Consider the following 18,470-nt stretch of genomic DNA (forward strand, 5'->3'; position numbering starts at 1 on the left):
TATCTCTAGTAGGCCGTGCAACAAGGTATATTTACGGAATTATATATATAACTGTAGCCCAGCGACATTAGATAGCGTTGTTTGTAAAATACGATTATTAAGAAATATGCGATTCAGGTTCTAACAGTATCCCATCTTACCCCACAGTACTGCATAATCTACAGGCCATGCCTAAACACACAAATAATTATTGTAGCCGCAATTAAGTAAATCTTTATTGCCACTCGTAGGTGATTGATGTATAATGTACAGTGGTGATAACGAATATAAGAGTGGAGATAAACTGAAAGTGATGGCGAAAGAAAGCAGAAAATGGTCATGCTGAACAACAATTGCAATATACGGATGAGGAAAAATGAAAGTTCGATTTAGTTATAGAATCTATCTACCATACCGTGGTTGTGCTACATAGAACGTATTTATATCTTCTTAAGTTTCAGAGGTATCGTTCGGTTTGAAAGGCAAGATCCGGCAGATGCTAACTGGTTTTAAGGTTTGGTTTTGAAACAAACAGCAAAAGCGAATGCGTAAAAAATCATTTGGCGGTAAACCCCTGCAAGCTTAAAATTCAGTAAAATTTTAAAAGCATGTAAAATGTCATATGAAGAGATGAATACTGATATAGCTTGATCGTTAAACTTTTTCTTTGTTTCAAAGCAAGTCGATGTATCTGCGCTGCTTGAAAGAGTAAGAAAGAATCACAGTGGCCTTTAAGAATGTAAGTATGGGGTGGATAGGAAAACCTACGAGTTAAGGTTCTTTGGTATAATCCATTTACCTTGGAGAAACGTATGTGTTGGTTCGTGTGCAGAAATATGACGGTTCGGGCGCGCCATGCAACGTGTAGGTGACCGCAGTGCAAATAATAAAAAGAAAGGGTTGGGGAACGATAACACACGTACTCTGATGCGCACAACTTGCTTTGGTGGATTCAAACGTAATGCGGAACTCTTCAACGCGAGACGCCACGTCGATTGTATCAGGTATACAAGTTCATTATATAACTAACTACACCTCAGTCTTGATCGCTATCGTAGCGGTCGGGAAACGTAAAACCGCTTCGTACGGAAGGTGTTCGACTCAAAGTACGCGGAGGGTACCTAGAAGTGCTTGAGTTATGGTTTATTCGGTACGGTGGAATGCCTGTGCCGCCATACATGGACGAGCCGCCGACCGACCCTGCCATTATACCAATGCCAACGTTGCTGCCACTGCTGTTAGACCGTCGGTGTCGCCGTCGTTTTCTGTGTTGTCGATTTTTCGCACTGCTGTTGCGTCGACAGCAAGCAGAGTAGATGAGGTAACACAGGGCGAAAGTGAAGACGAGAAGAACGACCAATCCTGCAATAGCTCCGTATGCCCAAACCTGTGATAAGGTGTTTAAACTCATTATTTAGTTAAAATGCTCCGGACTTTACATTTTGAAATTCAATCATGTTTTGCAGATTTTTTTACAATATGCATATCCACCATGGTGGTAAAGCTCAAATGACTGTACTGTAATATTGTGGATCTAGCGTAAAAGTAGCGAAAATACCGTATCTACTTGTATACGGTTGGGAAAGATGAGACATCTTTAGCACATTATATCTAAATATCCCGATCGCGTTTTAGGCAATTGTCGGTATATATGATCTTATAATTGTATAAATGTTCTTTGTTTACTACTAAATTGGACAAGAAAACAGTATGAATAGGTGCCACCCCTCTCTACCCTACTATATAATAGGGCATTTGTAAGTAGCTGTCAAAGAAAATAATAATGTATTAATTACCTTCAAAGTACCGTCAGGTTTGACAGGGTTGAAAACAGACCACGCATCGTTATCATCACTATTGTTGGCTGGAACTATTACAACCGGTGGTACAACCGTTACGTCCTTGTTCTCTCTGTCCTTGGCCTTCGTGTTCCGCATGTCAACTGTTTCTTGCTGGAAGAGAAGATTTTATATCTTTTTATAATTTTTATAAAGTTTTTCGATTTTATAACTTTTATAAAGGCGAATTTTATAAAAAGTGACGACTGGTGTAATTTTTACTAAAATATAAACTCTGCTGTATATGTGTGAGGTACTGTGGGGTAAAAAAGGATATCTTTAGCACATATATCCAAATACCCTAATCGTGTTTTAAACAATTCACAACGGTCTATGGAAGTCGCGAGGATACGGTTTTATATTCTTTGAATGTTTTTTTGTTTACTAAATGAGTCGAAAAATAGAACGATAAGGTGTCCCCTGTTCCCCTACCCTACTTTAGGCCTAAGTTTACATTCAAATATGTAGGTTTATTATATGGGGTATGTATTAGGCACATTGTATTCAAATATATAGTCTCGCCACCTATTTAAATGTATTATGCAAAAGATAAAGAAAACAGCAAAATACGGTTTGGAGTACGAAACTGTACCAAATGAATCATATCAAATCACCCAGCAGTGTCTGACATCCTTTTAGTAAAACACAGAAACCCAATCCCAAACTTACAACTTGCGTTCCTTGGTCGTGTTGCTTTGACTCGCACTCATGAAGATATTGGTTGGAGAATGATTGGTAGATAGCAACGTATGGTGGTCGGCAGTCGCATACACCACTTGTAGTGCAGTAGCTATGTCGGATCCTATTGCATGGCTGTGGGCAGTAGGGTGTCGCTACCGACTGAAAAAAAGTAACTGTTAAACGCAATGAACTTTTATATAATAAAGAATGACGAACAGTTAGTCTAATTAAGCCATTTTTGGAGCCGTGGCATAGTGGTTGTAGTGCCTGCCTTTAAACAATGTGGGTTCAAGACTTGTCGCTGCTACCAGTATATGAGGTTATTTTTTCGTGGGCGCGTAACGACAATTACTCCAACCCAGTGGCCACTAATGAGTTGGTTAAATTGTCGGCTACACAGAAATATTATCATCACAAAGTTACATATATGGTATAACTCGTATGGGCTGGCACGAGGTGTATGAAACAGTACATCCTTGTTATAACGACTGTGGTTTTCGCCACAAGAATAAAGCAAGTTACACACATTACATCTAATTACGTTTCAAAGAAGTTCGCACAACCTACAATGTGCCCTATGCGCTGCCTAATTCGTGTTTTATATAACAGTGCTTACAGCTGCTGGCTTCAGTGCTTCTTGGCAACCTGTAGAAACAGCCATATCATTGTCCTCGCTTACACAGGACACTTCGCGTGTATGACCGATGTAAGGTCCCACCTTCCACGCATAGTTAATACATTGGGATTCACTTGCAGGACATGGAGATTCCTCGATTTCAGAAGGTGAGCAATGAACACCAGGCACCTTGTAAGTGATGATTGTTGTTAACAAGATATAGCAGTGTAATGGTACAACCGCAGATTTAGAAAAACAAAACTCAGTATAGTAGGGTGGGGGAAGATGGGACACCTTTAGCACATAATATCTAAGTATCCTGATTGTGTTTAAAACAACTAACGGTGGTCTATGGGAGTCGTGAGGATATAGTTTTATAATTCTTTGAATGTTCTTCGTTTACTACTAAATAGGACGAGAAAATAGAGCTAAAAAGTGTCCCATCTTCCCCCACCCTACTGTATAATGATCATTTAATGACGGTACAAAAAGAGTACGCAGATCAGGCTTGCGTTTTAGGCATATTATTAGCAAACAAAAACAGAAAGGCGAAAAGTTTTTAGCAAAATAAAAGAATACATTGTGAGTGCTTACCGATCCAACTACGTATCCAATCCTTGACCGAGTTCGTATCCCTGGTAAGTTAGTCAGGCTTGGCGTGACGTCAAGTGTACAGTCGGCATGACAACGACTCCATACTGACCAATCAGACATACGACACTCGCCAGGACAAGGCACGTGACATGGGCGACGAAGTTGTTCAGCGGTGAACCAGTCGAGTAGTTGACCGTTGTCGCCATCTTGTTTCATTTGCTGTTTCTTGCATAAAATAGCTCCGACTTCGGTTCCGTCTAAAAAACAATTTATTTTTTGCTATTACAAAAACCGATGTATTAGGGTAGTAGATATAAGAAAAGGTATATTACTATTGGATAAGATGAGATACTGTTAGCATATATCCCAGAGTATAATCGTTTTGGACACTTTTTTTAGTCCTTTTGAACACATATGATTCTTTGATTTTTTTGACTACTAATATGGACTATAAAGGATATTTGGATATTATGTGCTAAAGGTGTAAGTGAAAAATTCAACCTCACCTTGTTGAACACATTGAACAACTCGTTCTTGGCTTCCACTCCCACAGTTACCACGAGTAAGCGAACACGTCGTCCATCCAAGTAATGACCACTTATAACATGGCTTGGCACAGCAAGGTCGGGTTTGCACAAGCTCTTGCGGACACCTGCGTCCTGTGCGTGACGGCTGGCGGGAAATCTAAAAAAAACAGATGGAAAATGAACTTACAAACGTAAAAACAATACAACTTGCAAAATATATTGTAGTATTTTTAAATTTTTAACGATTACATAAGTTATGGACAAAAAACGACACATAAATGTACTAAGCATACATACCTTTCTTACACGCGTCCTGTGTCTTGAAACACCACATGTTCCCGAGCACTGACTCCACGCAGACCATTCTGTTACTTCGCAATCGACCGGACAGTCAACCCTGCATTTCACCGACTGCGGGTTTTCTATTGTGACGTTTGCGGCTGCGCATCTATGAGGTAATAAACAACCATTATTACGAAATATTTTAGGGTAAAAAAAACGCAACAACAAAACAGAAACCTCATACTTAAAAATAATTAATGACACACAAATGAGTGATTTTTACATATAGTAGGGTGGGGTAAGATGGAACATGACTTCATCGCTTTCTAGTCCCATTTGAAAAAGAATACATATAGAGTTATAAAACCATATTTCAGAACTCTAAAAGAGCGTTGTTAATTTTTTAAACACAAGCAGGAAAGAGATTCAGGTGTTAACGGTGCCCCAGCTTACCCCACAGTCCTATACATTAATGCGCTTTTAGTTCAAAACTTACTTGGAGACATGTACAGGTAGTCCATCACTTTGTACACAGTTCATTCTCCGTCTCATGCGACCTTCTCCACAAACAGCAGGTCGTGGAGCAAGACAACTACTCCATTCACTCCACGCAGCACTAAAACAAATTGCATATATCATACATCGTGTTATATACACATATAGTGAGCGTACCTGTACGTGAAACAATTGACGTTCAATTGACATTCTTCTGTCTGCGTAAGGTTCTGCGCGTCAGGACAACTTGCTTCCGTAACATCTACAAATATTTTCAGTAATTTTAAAGCTGTTTATCTCGACGTGGTGAATTTATACGCTGTGTGCGAACGAGTAATAAAGTATGAAAACTTAGTGCATAAAATGTCTCTAATACTAATACCGTTTAAGAATATACCGGGACATTTGGAAAATACTTTAACAAATAGTTATCGTTACTTTATTTATAACCTGAAACAGAAGTAACATAAAATACAGATCCTTTTTACCTCGATCAGTTTGTCGAAGCAGTCGCCTCGTCCGTATTCGAACCGTACCCTCACATGACCCGGGGGTTCCTCCAGGGCATGGTTGCCATGACGACCACTTGGATACAACGCACTCCCCAGGACAAGGAAGAGTGCATTTGTCCGCACCGAGAGGCATGTTTGTTACGTCACACAGGCGTTTGTCTTTTAGCAGCACAGCGACGTTAGAAAAACTGGACAAACGTTCTGTCCTAAAACAGTTTACTGTGCGAGTTTGGACACCTGTATGCAATATAAATGTGTTAATCGCAGTTAAACGATAATATTATAAAATGTGATCTTACCTGACCCACAATTAGAATGCGACCTTCTGCGGCGAGGCTGACATGAGTCCCAACCATTAGAGACGAAAAAGTTGTCATTACATATAGTGTGGCACACCTGACTCTCGTACACCTAAAATGTAATTAAAATAATAGTAATTTAGATGAAAAACCGTTAACAGCTAAATCCTAATCGTGTTTTGAACGTTCAACAACGCTCTTTTACAACCAGCACGTGGATACATTATACAATTCTGCAAACATTCTTTGTTTACTACCAAGTGGAACAAGAAGAAGAATAAAAAACATGTACCATTTTACCCCACCCTATACTATATAACACAGCAATTTTGATTTATGTTAAAACAATACCTGATTGTCGCTGTCCATCACTGGACATGAGCGTCCACCATTACTTGGCAACTCCATGAAATATTTGAATCGGATCCTCCGACTCTCACCACACGGTAACGTCCTGGGGTGACTGGAATTCCCTTGAATGACTTGCCCTCTCAACAAGTCCCCACATAGACCCCATTCGGCCCAACCACTCATCTGGCAATCAACAGGACATGGAACCTGGTGCGTAATGGGTTGGATTTACGTCTCGCAATTTAGTGAAAATAAACTCTACAGAAAACGTTACGTTTTATATAAGAAAGAGCATCTGTATATCTTAATGTTAAACATTCTGAGATTACATTAATTATACGGAACCTATGCCCACAATAACATATAAACCACATTCTATTCTATATAGGTGTTCTGTGGCGTGACACGCCATAGGGTGCTTGGCATTTAGACCGAGGACAGCCCATTAGCCTAAAACGCGGCCCTAAATGTAGTACAGTGGGGTGTGATGGTTTTTTTATTCTCTTATTCGTTCCAATTGGTAGTAAACAAGGCACATTTACAGAATTATGTAACCATAACCCGTAAACCTGAAATAGCATTGTTAATTGTTAAAAACAAGAGTAAGACATAGAGGATTTAGGTGCTAACGGCACCCCATATTCCACTACAAAGTCGTCTAAACTACAAACCTCACACTGTTCCTCGTCGAACGCTCGATACGAACAAAATGAAATATCCACCATCGCTCCAGTGCTTTCCTCGAAACAACCAAGCGGTCTCTTCCTTCGACCACGCCCACAAACCTCTATGCTGGCTGTGACGTCAGTGAATGACGTAGCATCGTTGGGCACGGTCGGATGTTCGTCCACAGGGCACTCGTCACCAGTGTCTTGAAACTGAAAGAGAGAAAAGTATTAGGAGGCTTTAAAATTTCCAAACGATTAAGTGTGGTTGTATTCATAGTAGGGAGGGAAATGTTTTCATTGACTTTTCTCGTCCCATTTCATTGTAACATGGTATCCCATCTTGCCCCATAGCACTACACAACGAAAAATAGAGCAAAGCAAACCAGACATTTGTCCGGGCTATTACGCGATTACTTCACAAACCGCATAAAAAAACTATTTTGACTAAATCTGATAAAAAAGGCAAAAAAATATTTTCACCCGGAAAGAAGAAACCTACATCACGATCGTCAATGAAGCAAGACGACCACGGGCCCACTGATCGAACGATCATCTGTGGTGGTACGTAACTACTGTCGTCCTCGCTGCTCGTAGTTTCTGATGACGTCACATCCGCTGTGACGGCGATAGTGGTAGCTTCTATGCTAGAAGCCTGACAACCAAGGCGTTCCAACCATTCGCTGAAGCCAAGATTACGTGGACAAGATGTAGCGCAGGGTCGTGATGCGAGTGGCATAGGACCGGCGTTCTGTTGGAATTTTTTTTATTGTAAAAATAGTTAAAAATATGTTTTTTTTTACATGTAGGTACGATTTTTAATCAATAGTGTTATCTCTAACTTAGGTAGCTTATATAGCCCGTTTTATACTTGGTCTAGGGTTTTATCTGTTTAAAGGTTTAAGGCTTATAACATATAATACCGTTATGTGCAAGTCCTAATCTATTTAAAAATGCATTACACAATAACATTGCGATTCTTGTATTAAAATTCACTATACAAGTTAAACTATTCACCTGTAAACATTTAATATCATCTGTCGGTATATTACCGCTCACTGTGTGCAGGTTGCATCGGATCGTCCTCGTCTTCACACCTCGACACTTCCCGTTTTCACCGGACATAGTGGTCATGCCAGTAGCCAACATACAAGGTCCCCACTTCCGTATATGCCACCTGTGATTAGTAAAGTTGTAATGTGGGGTAAGATGGGTTACCGTTAACACCTAAACCCCATATTTCCGGGTCGTGTTTTAAACAACAACAATCATCTAGTGGGGTTAGGTTTAAATAATGCTTAAATGTTCTACCAAATGGGTTGGGAAAGATTAAAACATGTCCTATCTTACCCCACATTACTACCATAAAGTCCCATATTACCCCACACTATTACATAATGTGTTTATTTTACACGATGGTATGACATAGGTCGACCATCACTGTTCAAACAAATGTATAATTCTCGGGCGTGCCTTACAGTCGTACGTCCAAATAAAAGAGTTTAGGAAAAATGCCATGGTAGGCTAAATCCTGAAATTCTAACATTGATTTTCATGTTTCAAATATAAGACGAAGTTAAAACTTTTATTTTTAACTTAATTAAAAAGAACGGTAAATATTTTTTACACTACTTCGACGAAAACTCACTTGTAAGCTACGCATTGGCTCGCATCATCGCATAACCTCGCTTGCTGAAGTTCAATCTCACATGGCATTCCATCTCCCATCCTATGACGTACGATGTATCGACTACGACGTTGGTACACACTCAGTAAACCTGGTTAGAAATGTAAGGTTTATATCAAAACTCAACTCAAAACTAATCATGAAGTTTCAATACATTACATCCAGGAGAGTGAAGTACCGGTGCATTGAGCAAGCATTATTTTAGATTTTAAAAGAAATTGTTACATTTAGAACATTTTTTTAGCAAGCAGTTTTTAAGATATTAAGATTTCGAAAGGATTCTGTTATAACATTTTTTAATTTACCAATAGCCACTCAATAGTTATACATTATTTCGAGAATTACCAGCAGGTGAAAACGACTCTGAGCTGAGAAGTTTGTCGCGGATTTTTCTTGAACATTCTCTCTCGCAGCTGCTCCAAGCACTCCATTCAGACAGCAAGCAGTCCTGGTTGCATGAAACCGAACACGGTCTGGAAGAAACCGGTTTGTCCCAGCTTATGCACATCTGAAAGTATAGATACGCGTGAACATGTATATAGTACTGTGGAGTATGACTGGATACAGTATGCACCTAAATACCGTAATTCCTGGTCGTGTTTTGAACAATTAACAACGCCTTTTAAAGTCGTGAGGATATGGTTATTGAAATCTGCAAATATTCTATTTTTACCCCTAACCAAGACGGAAAAAAAAGATTTTACATTTAATTAAATATATATGCCCCATAGCTAGATGCCGGTGTATTTTATAAACATAAATTTAAAGATACAATTACATAAAAGACAATTAGACTATGATATAAACATTACTTTTTGACGAACGCGTCGGCTGTTTTTCTTTCTACACTGCACTCGTCTTGTTTGATAACCGACTCCACAAATATCTGTTGCTTCGTTATGTGGGAAAACCAACGGCCGACCATCGTTGCTCTGTCGGTTGTTCGTCCCAAAAACGTTGTTGTCTGCTAACCCGACAGGCTGAACGAGGAATCATTAATTAAAATATCGTCGTATGAAATAAAAAATTACAAATTTGATAAACATATATATTACTGTGGGGGTTGATGGGTCACCTTTAGCACATTATATCCAAATCGTGAGTATACGGTTTTATAATTCTGTGAATGTTCTTTGTTTATTAACAATGGTGACAAGAAAATAGAAGGCCTTTCCCCACCCTACAATACGAAATAGAAAACTCGCACGCAAATACCGGCGGTTCTAGATTCCCTTTGATTTCGCATTCCGACCACTTTGAAGTTGTCCAGAAATAGATGGAGCATTTATGTTGGTTGCACATTCGTGTTTCGTGAAGTTCCTCCGCTAGAGGGCAAGGTATCCCGGTTCTTCCAGGGTGGGCAAGGATTTCACGTTTTCTGAGTAGAATATTCGAGGTGATGAACATATAGGAATGATATAACACGATATTTCAAGGCTAACAAATACAAAGTCGACCATGATGTTTGGACGTAAAGTTTTGATTTCTATTACCGTAAGCCTAAAGTGCATTCTCAGTGACCAGCATTTAAACTTTAAACTGACGATCTCAATGTTATTCAGCTTTTAAGTTACGCCGTACCTATTAAAAACATTGGTCCATTAAAGCGATTAAAAAGGCATTTCCACTTTTATTCTACGGTATACCCATTAAAGGTGTAGTAATAAAAGAACACAGTAGTCACCTCGTTTGTCTTTCCGATTCCCCCTTTCCACGCTTACAGCTGTGACCACAAGGCGTCCACTGACTCCAATCATCCACGACACAATCCTTTCCACACGGAACTTCGCAACCCACAAAGCTAGGCAGGGGTGTGGCGAAACGGTCCGACGTACAGGCTCTCGTTTCAACCACCTGCCGCCACATATTATGGCATTCCAGCGTCTGCAATGCTGTCCCATGACCACAGTTCCCATTTTCAGGGACGCATAGTGAGACATGGGCTACATGCCACGAAAAGCACCTGAAACGTCAATCTTTGGTTAAACGACATCATAATACATGGTTTCTTTGTGTAGAAACATGCTTGAGTTTATCTGATGACAGGAAAACACGTCAGCGTACTCTGGAAACGTGTCAATTAAACGAAATGAAGCGCAGCATGTGGGGGGTTATTTTGGGCGAAAAAGAAAACAAACAAAAATACCTTGCTTCATCGCATGGAATAACTTCCAAGGTGTGTGTGCAGTCTTCCGGTCGGCCGTAATCGTTGTACACAGGTCGTGTTCGTCTTTTAAAGCCTTTTCTGTTGCGCATGCTTCGCTTGCTTACCCTCGTTTGATTGGCGGGTGCGAAATGCGGCTGGCAGCTGTCGAAGGCGCATTCCGACCACTCCGACCATTGGCCAAGGTCGCACTTGAAGCTGCACTTGACGTCACATTCCTGCCAGTCGCTCGGCTTCGTCTGGGCCTGCATAATATCAAACACCTTAATTCAATGGTTTTCAGTCTTTTGGCAAGCCCAGGGCATGGCCTTCTATAAAGTGTATTGTAGAATAAGTGTAATGTACTCAAGCCAATTCTACGAGTTTTTCAGGCTGAGAACGCCGACAGGAATCTCTAAATTATCATTTTTGCATAAACATGCATAAAATATATACAGACCGTAAATGGTTCTTGGTCTCGACATATCACTTTATGTAAAACGATTTAACAGTAACGTATAAATTGTAACGAAAGTATTTTCTATCCCGATCGCTTCAGGGGTTCTCATTATAAAACGAGTTAATCATATTGTCCAAACAATATATCATCCTCGGGGGTGGGAAAGGGAATGGTTCTATAACATGCCACAAAATTGACATTACACGGACATTCGAAGCGCGACTGAGAGTCGTTAAGACATTTCAAGTCCACGTAATTGACATATATTGCTATTCTAAATACCAAGCGAACGGAGCGTATGATTTATTGTATTTACGGGATACAGATAAGAAACGCATTCTACTGTTTGCAAAAGGTTACCAGGGGTTGGGTAAACTTAATTTAGCGACAAATCGGGAGATCGAAGTTAACGATCAGAGGGAATCATACATTATTTAGTCCCGACTGTTTAGCATTGGATAACGACCTAAATACTCGGGTTTCTTGCTTAGAATGATTTACTGAGAAAGGGAAACAGTTTCCGCTTTTTTTAAATGAGGGGGTTTGTTGTTCATTTGATAAAGGCGATCTATGTGTGGTCTAAGTAATTGCTCTATGTCATCGGGACGAATTAAGGCTCAAATTTAGTAGAAAATACGTTAAAAATAAAGAACGTCCTAATTTTGCTTCAGAGCCTGTATAAATCTGTACATATCTGCCAATATTAAGGCACGAAAAGTTGCAGAGAGAGTATATAAAGTATAAGAATCAATATACACTATCCTTGTTGGCCTAGAATACACATTTAGCTCTCTAGGGAAAAGAAAAGATTACTTTCCTTCGACACGAAGCCACAGAGCTTTGAGGATGTCTTGGCCACAGGAAATCGCCAATTGACAGAGAATTCCCATTAGCAAGGCGAGAGAAAGTTCAAAACGTTAAATAACTAAACACTGCTTTCTTTCTAATTGTGTCCAGTTTTAAACCTTAGTGGCTTTTAAATCAAAATGATGTAATTAGATCACAGGGCAACTAAGACAAGTCGCATGGACCAGGAAACGAAATTAGCCTCTCCGTGACAACTGACCATTTAGTTCGACCCGGGACCACAGTGAAACTCGTCTAAAATCAATGCATACCGTATTACTTTTCACGGAATCGCATTATCTCGTGAAGCATTACGGAAATCGAGCAGTCGGGTTCCTTTCCGTTAGTGGTTATTAACAAAATAATGCAATTGTGGAAGCACTTACGTCACAGAAAGCGTCATCCACAGGTTGAATGCGAGACCACGCCACTGCCCCTTCTTCGCCTTGGAGTGTATACGAGTCAGACACCTGTGTTGTATTACTGAATTACGTGAGTGCTAGCACACGTATTGAGTGTAGAATTTAACTGCAATCGTGTTGCGACACCTTTAGCGCTAATATAAAAATATCTTGGTCGTGTTTTAAACAATTAACAACGGTATTTGGGAACCGTGGTGATACGGTTTTATAATTCTTAGAATCTGCCCTTTTTACTACCAAATTGGACGGGAAAATAGAATAAAAAGGTGTTTCATCTTTTCTTCCCTCTTATTATTGTTAAATACATCCAAAAATGGATGGTTAAAACAGCACTGTTCAATGCAAAGGCCAAAACAATTGGATAACTTTGCCTTCATACACATATTTCAGTGCATATAATAACAAAAAATAGCACATAAAAACTTTCATTCATTTCATGCAAACAAGTAAGATGTCGCAATGAGCCACACCATATGCTGCTTTAAAGTACATCCTGCAAGGATAAATATACGACCATCACCATAAAAACACACTGTATAGTAGGGTGGGTGAAGATGGGACACCTTTTCATTCAATTTTTTTAATCTCATTTGGTAGTAAACAAAGAACATTCAAAGAATTATAAAACTGTATCTCCACGACCCCCTAGACCGTTGTTTATTGTTAAAAACATGACAAGGATATTTAGATAGTATGTGCTAAAGGTGTCCCATCTTTCCCCACCCTACTATATGTGAAATTAAACTTGTATGTATTCTACTTCTATATTTCTGTGTATTTTCTGCTCTACTGACCTGTTGAACCATGAAATCGTCGTTGAGAGCGCAGTAAACATGCCTCATCTGTAAGCCACCTCCACAGCTTGCATTATGTATGAGTTCGCATATACTCCATCCACCTGCTAACCACCTGTACCTGGTAAAGGTTTTAGTTCGGTTTTGAGCTTATTGAAACAAAGGTCACGGTTAAAATCGAACTGCCGGTATATATAATATTGAGTAATTAAAAACAACTGGTAAAAGGATTGAAAGTCTTTTGGAGGAGGGTACATTTTTTAAAAGGGCAATTTAGAAAAGAGTTTTTACTTTTTGCACGGAGCAAAACTGTCTTCTGGGAGGTCACACATCCTGGCTTGTGTGAACTCAGGGCAGGATGAAGCATTACTCCCAAGAGGAAGACCTGTTAGATCACGAGTTCGAGTTTGCGTTCCGTTGCTCCCACAAGAGGATGAGCATCGCGCCCACTGCGACCATTGTGATACTTTACATCGTTGCGCAACACTGCAGGTTTCTGACATTGCAACACTGAAAAAAAAATGGTTTTAAGAAAATTCACCTTGCCTTTGGATAGTAAACACCATATATATATATACATATATATATATATATATACATATATGTTTAATACAGATAACAGAACTAACCCTTAGGTAAAACACCTAAACTTTATTAAAACTGTAATCTACTCTACAACACAGGACAAAATTGGAGATCTACTTAAAATTTAAAAAAAATTAAAAATTGTTTTATTCATCACCTGTCTCCCACTACAGCACCATGCTTGGTTAAACAGTGAACCCTCCTTGTTCGAACACCGACCATTCGAAGCAAGTTTCGTGATTTCTTCCTTCTAGAGCTGCCCCCTCTTTGAAGTAACTTCATCTACAAACAAGAAATAATTTATTATAATGTTTATTTATCCACTTTGTACACAAAAATGCCATACTAAACAAGATTTACAAAAACAATTGAAATAACGCTCTCTTGTTATCAAACAGACAACGTATACGTCTAATGCACAAGTAATCATATTCCTAATTTAGAGATCCAAGTACTACACTAAGCCTATAAGAACTTAAGCTTTGGATTATGCACAAATTACTTATCCTCTATGCCATGTTCCATGCAAGGTCCTACAGCATGGCATGTCTGGAGACTTAAGATACTTGCCCTCCTATTACTTACATCCACCCTTGCTCTTCTACACGACGACCATTCCTCAAATTTTAATTTGTGCTGATTTATGTTCGGCAAATTGAAATCATCACACGGGGCATCTTCACAAGGGCGAGATTCAGACAGATCAGGACAGGGTGTTCCCCCATACTTTTCCATTCTTATAACATGTCTCACCTACAGAAAAATATTGTCAAAAATGGCAATAAGGAATGTCATACCACACAAATCTTTATATTGGTAAACCTTTTGTGATTCAATAATAAAACTTCCTATTGTACAACAGAGTAGGTTCGCTTATTTTCCATTGTGATAATATTAAAAGATAAATTGGCAGCCACAATAGTGAAGATCAGACAACTCAGTCTGACTCACTCTGGTTTGGGTCCCATTCCCACAGGATGAGCTACAAGTGCTCCAACTATTGAACAATGACGTCACACAGTTTTGAGGGCAAGGAACACGGCAGTTCTGTTGAGTACTTGGTGGTCGAAAAAACCTGTCAGAGCAATGTAACAGAATTTCTTTTGACTTAATATATTCTAACAGCATGACTAAACCATTACTCTTACACGCCTTCATTTAAAATTCAAACAGAATGCTTGATTAAGCAACCGATCAATAGAGCATAGCTAAAGCAGCCACCCGCATGCCTTTATCTTGCCATGCCTCAATGTTTTCTTTCAGCATGCTCATTATATTTGGCAACCCTACTTGTTTGGGAACATACGAAGGACAAACTACTTCAATGGTGAATTAAACAGGACTTAGAATAATATGCGTAATATTGGGAAACTGATAACCATTTTGGTTTCCTGATAAGAAATGTTATTGGAGTTGCAGTTAAGTTTAATGTAGCTACCACAAACAGCATACTGACCTCTCACATACAGAATTCTCCACTACAACAGAAATATTTGAATTTAAAACACAGCTTAATTGACGAATTTGTGATCCATCTGGACTGCTATGGATGCCACAGTTGGTGACAAGTGACAACTCCTCTGTTTGAGATTGATAAGAATGTTTACACACTTCCCAATTACCTACATGCCAGTTGTATTCATTCTGATGATGATCACAAATCTGAAAGAATTTTAAATTTTGAATTTAATAAACATTAAGACAGTGCTTGATGTTTATACATACAAATTGACTGTAGGCCAACTCTTTGCTTAATACAGTGCTTTTCAACACCTGGAAGCAACCCATAAAAGAATCATTATTGAATTCAGTTGGATCATCTAATGTATTTCACTATGGCTTTTGTATTTTTTTCCTTTTTTTGCATGTTTGCAAAAAGATGTGGTTTGGGAATAAAGGGTCTCAAAATAGTACCAACAACAGAACTAGGTTGAAATGTGTGTCTTAGCATATATGTATTAAACAACATAGTTTTGCTATCATAAAAGCCTATTTTAAAAAAAAATAGTCTTGAAACATTGTTATATATATGTACAGGCGCTTAACATGGGTATACATGTATACATACGAACCAAAAATCCAAGAGTACTCAGTAGAAATAACTTTTTTTGTGACTTTTGGCTTCGGTAGGCATACTTTGAAACCATTTAACTTACGTGTACCTTGACTTTTTAAAAGTTATGTGCCTATGTTTGTATGTCATATGCAATACCTTAAAACAAGATTTCCTGTCAGTGGGTTTTATAAATTGTTGACAGTTTTCATTTCTTGTTCTGTAATGTAACAATGTATCTTCACACGTCACTGAACGCAGCTGCCAACCACCAGGTCCACATGATGCACTGCCACATACTCCCCAAGGTCCTATAATTAATCCAATCATTTCAATCATGTAAGAATGATTTTAAAGTACGAAACTGTGGTCTCTTAAATTATGGTGCAGTCGTGTGATGTTTATTGTTAAAATTTCCTAATGGAAGTCGTACATCATCGACCAGATAACGGCACAAAGAAATGTAACACATACTGACACTTTTAAAGCGACCGGTTCGTCACCTCCAAGAGTGTATACTCTTGTCTTTCACCCGTATTACCGCAAGTCGTGTTTACGATTCCCATTATAGCCCACGTTTACACAGCACCACGGGGAGGAAACAAAAACACTCGAGTGTTTACCGAACACGATTACCTGTTTTCCAAACGGCTGTGGTGGTTGCATCTGCATATCCCCATAAAACGGAGCTGTGTTGCGATAGAGTGAAAAAGAAAAGTAGCGCGACCCGCTGTGACGTTACAGATGACGCGGATATGCCGCGACGGCGTATTGTTTGAAGTTTAGTTTTGTTTGAAGTTTCCGATTTCCTATTTCTGTCCATATCCGTCCCGTATCCACAACAAGGGAATCTCAGCAACCAGTATTCCCTGTTTGACGACATAGCGTTGCACAGCGCTTAAAACATCTCAACGTTTGTATTTCTACCTTGTACTTACAACCTACCCATTTTAGATCACTAGACAGATAAAAGGTTACCTGGGGATATATTTGAAAGTGGAAACAACTCTATCGCTTGTTAAATAAAATAATTAAAACCCAACTTTAAATTTTTCAACTCCTCAAGCTGCAAAATCTCTAAAAGAAACCGCCGGCAATGACACTCGGCCGATGTCCCACATAATAATGGGAAAAAGGCTGACAACTTCTCCGTCACTACAAGTCTGGCGCAGCGAGCTGTGGGAATTGGCTATTGTGTCTTGCCTTATTATGCTGGCCTATAATCCCAACAGAGATTTCGTCCAACTATTCGAAGTAACAGTATTGGTTTGCACAGTAATGTCAGTACAGCTACTGCTTAAATCTGAATCAATAGGCAAAGTACTGTGGGCAACTATATGTTAATGACGCTAAAACGGAATAAAATGCAACGTCCTGGAAACTGCAAAAATATGAAAAATTTAACATCAAGAACCAGAGAAAAAAAAAACGCTGCAAAAACTTGGAGGTGTCATATTTGTTGTGTACACACTGCGACGCAGGCAGCCATCGCATTTTGCCACCCACAGCTACCAACACAATAATATGGCTAGGATTCGATGACGAAAACATCAGGATTATGTCTCCACTTTGCTTTGTGGGAAAGTGGAAGCGGCGCCGAATTGTCTAATATGTAACTGCTCCGCTGGTTTGCTAGCCCTATTGTCGATTTTAATTTTTTAACCGAAGCAACTTCATCGATTTATGGGTAATGCGTTACACGCTGTAATGCTGGCCTAGTTTATGGCTCATCATAAAATCAGCACTCTGCCTCATAGTATAAGCTATTATGGAAATGAAGTATCTCGAGCGTGAGAAACGTCTTCAAGGCAATATCATAGCTTATAATTTTCTTTTCCGGGCTCTTTTAGCGCCCCAATTAAAGCCCGAGACCAGGTGTTGGTTATTTTCATTGTCGGAGACTTATTTCCGTTCCCCTCTCGCGTTTCAGGAAACTTAATCCAAACCCTAGATAGCTTCAGTTTTTGGATAGAACGGGTACACCCGGCTTAAACCTGTATACTGTGATGTATATTGAAACCTGTAGCAGTTGGGTACGAGACAAAATCCAATCTAATACACACATCCAATAAGAAACATAGGTTAATCCACGATCAATATACAACCTCTAAATGCAATAATACAAGCGCAGTTTTAAAATAACGACAGTAGTGCCGATTCTGATCTCTTAGAATATATATTCGACAGTAGGTTAGGGTGGGTTAAACATTAGGCTTGTCTAAACGAGATCCCTAAATTTGACTTGCCAATAATAATAAACAGAGACAGTCGGACATGATAATGCAATTTAGGCGAGACTCCTCTCCCTCAGTGCTTGTTTGCGGCTTCTGCAGGAGTAAAGCAAAACATGTAAATGTATTTGCCCAGAGAGGGTTAACTCGCAGAAAATTGCTTTCGTTTCATGGCTCAAAACTTCCAGCGACCTATTTCTTGACCAATTTTCTATCCTTATCCTCTGTTATACTACTATGCACTTTTCCATCAATGCCTATATCTGCCAGGTGACGTACGAACACGCAAATTAAACAGCGGTCCTCGAGAAAAGCCGTTAGAGTAGCCCAGTTTGAATTATTTATCATTTACGCCGGCCATACACCAGAACTAAACCCAATGCAGTGCACACCTGGCTGTTGTAACGGAT

General features: G+C 39.3%; 1 protein-coding gene across 1 annotated transcript; it reads right to left on the reverse strand.

Annotated features, from left to right (window-relative positions):
• Positions 1–187: 187 nt before the first annotated feature.
• LOC149742937 (thrombospondin type-1 domain-containing protein 7A-like) lies at positions 188–16,830 on the reverse strand. The gene is made up of 30 exons (XM_089877506.1): positions 16,466–16,830; positions 15,989–16,140; positions 15,233–15,438; positions 14,728–14,851; positions 14,362–14,529; positions 13,934–14,058; positions 13,483–13,701; positions 13,192–13,312; positions 12,362–12,445; positions 10,673–10,935; positions 10,211–10,489; positions 9,742–9,904; positions 9,339–9,506; positions 8,872–9,034; positions 8,488–8,617; positions 7,857–8,016; positions 7,342–7,590; positions 6,846–7,052; positions 6,175–6,381; positions 5,824–5,935; positions 5,501–5,761; positions 5,190–5,274; positions 5,014–5,133; positions 4,533–4,683; positions 4,215–4,392; positions 3,709–3,965; positions 3,115–3,303; positions 2,487–2,657; positions 1,776–1,931; positions 188–1,366 (listed from the first exon to the last, which is right to left on the reverse strand). The coding sequence occupies exons 1-30, from the start codon at positions 16,710–16,712 to the stop codon at positions 1,016–1,018; spliced, it is 5,466 nt and encodes a 1,821-aa protein (XP_089733632.1). The 5' UTR covers positions 16,713–16,830; the 3' UTR covers positions 188–1,015.
• Between the last annotated feature and the right edge of the window lie 1,640 nt (positions 16,831–18,470).

This window comes from Ciona robusta, chromosome 1 (genome assembly GCF_009617815.1).
Source record: "Ciona robusta chromosome 1, ASM961781v2".
Lineage (NCBI taxonomy): Eukaryota > Metazoa > Chordata > Ascidiacea > Phlebobranchia > Cionidae > Ciona > Ciona robusta.

Coding starts and splice junctions, on each gene's coding strand:
- LOC149742937 (XM_089877506.1), bottom strand. CDS start 16,712: ATGTCGTCAAACAGGGAATACTGGTTGCTGAGATTCCCTTGTTGTGGA. Junction 15,439..15,988: donor ACAGGAAATCTTGTTTTAAG/GTATTGCATATG, acceptor AAATTCTTTCAG/ATTTGTGATCATCATCAGAA. Junction 10,490..10,672: donor ATTCCATGCGATGAAGCAAG/GTATTTTTGTTT, acceptor TTGACGTTTCAG/GTGCTTTTCGTGGCATGTAG.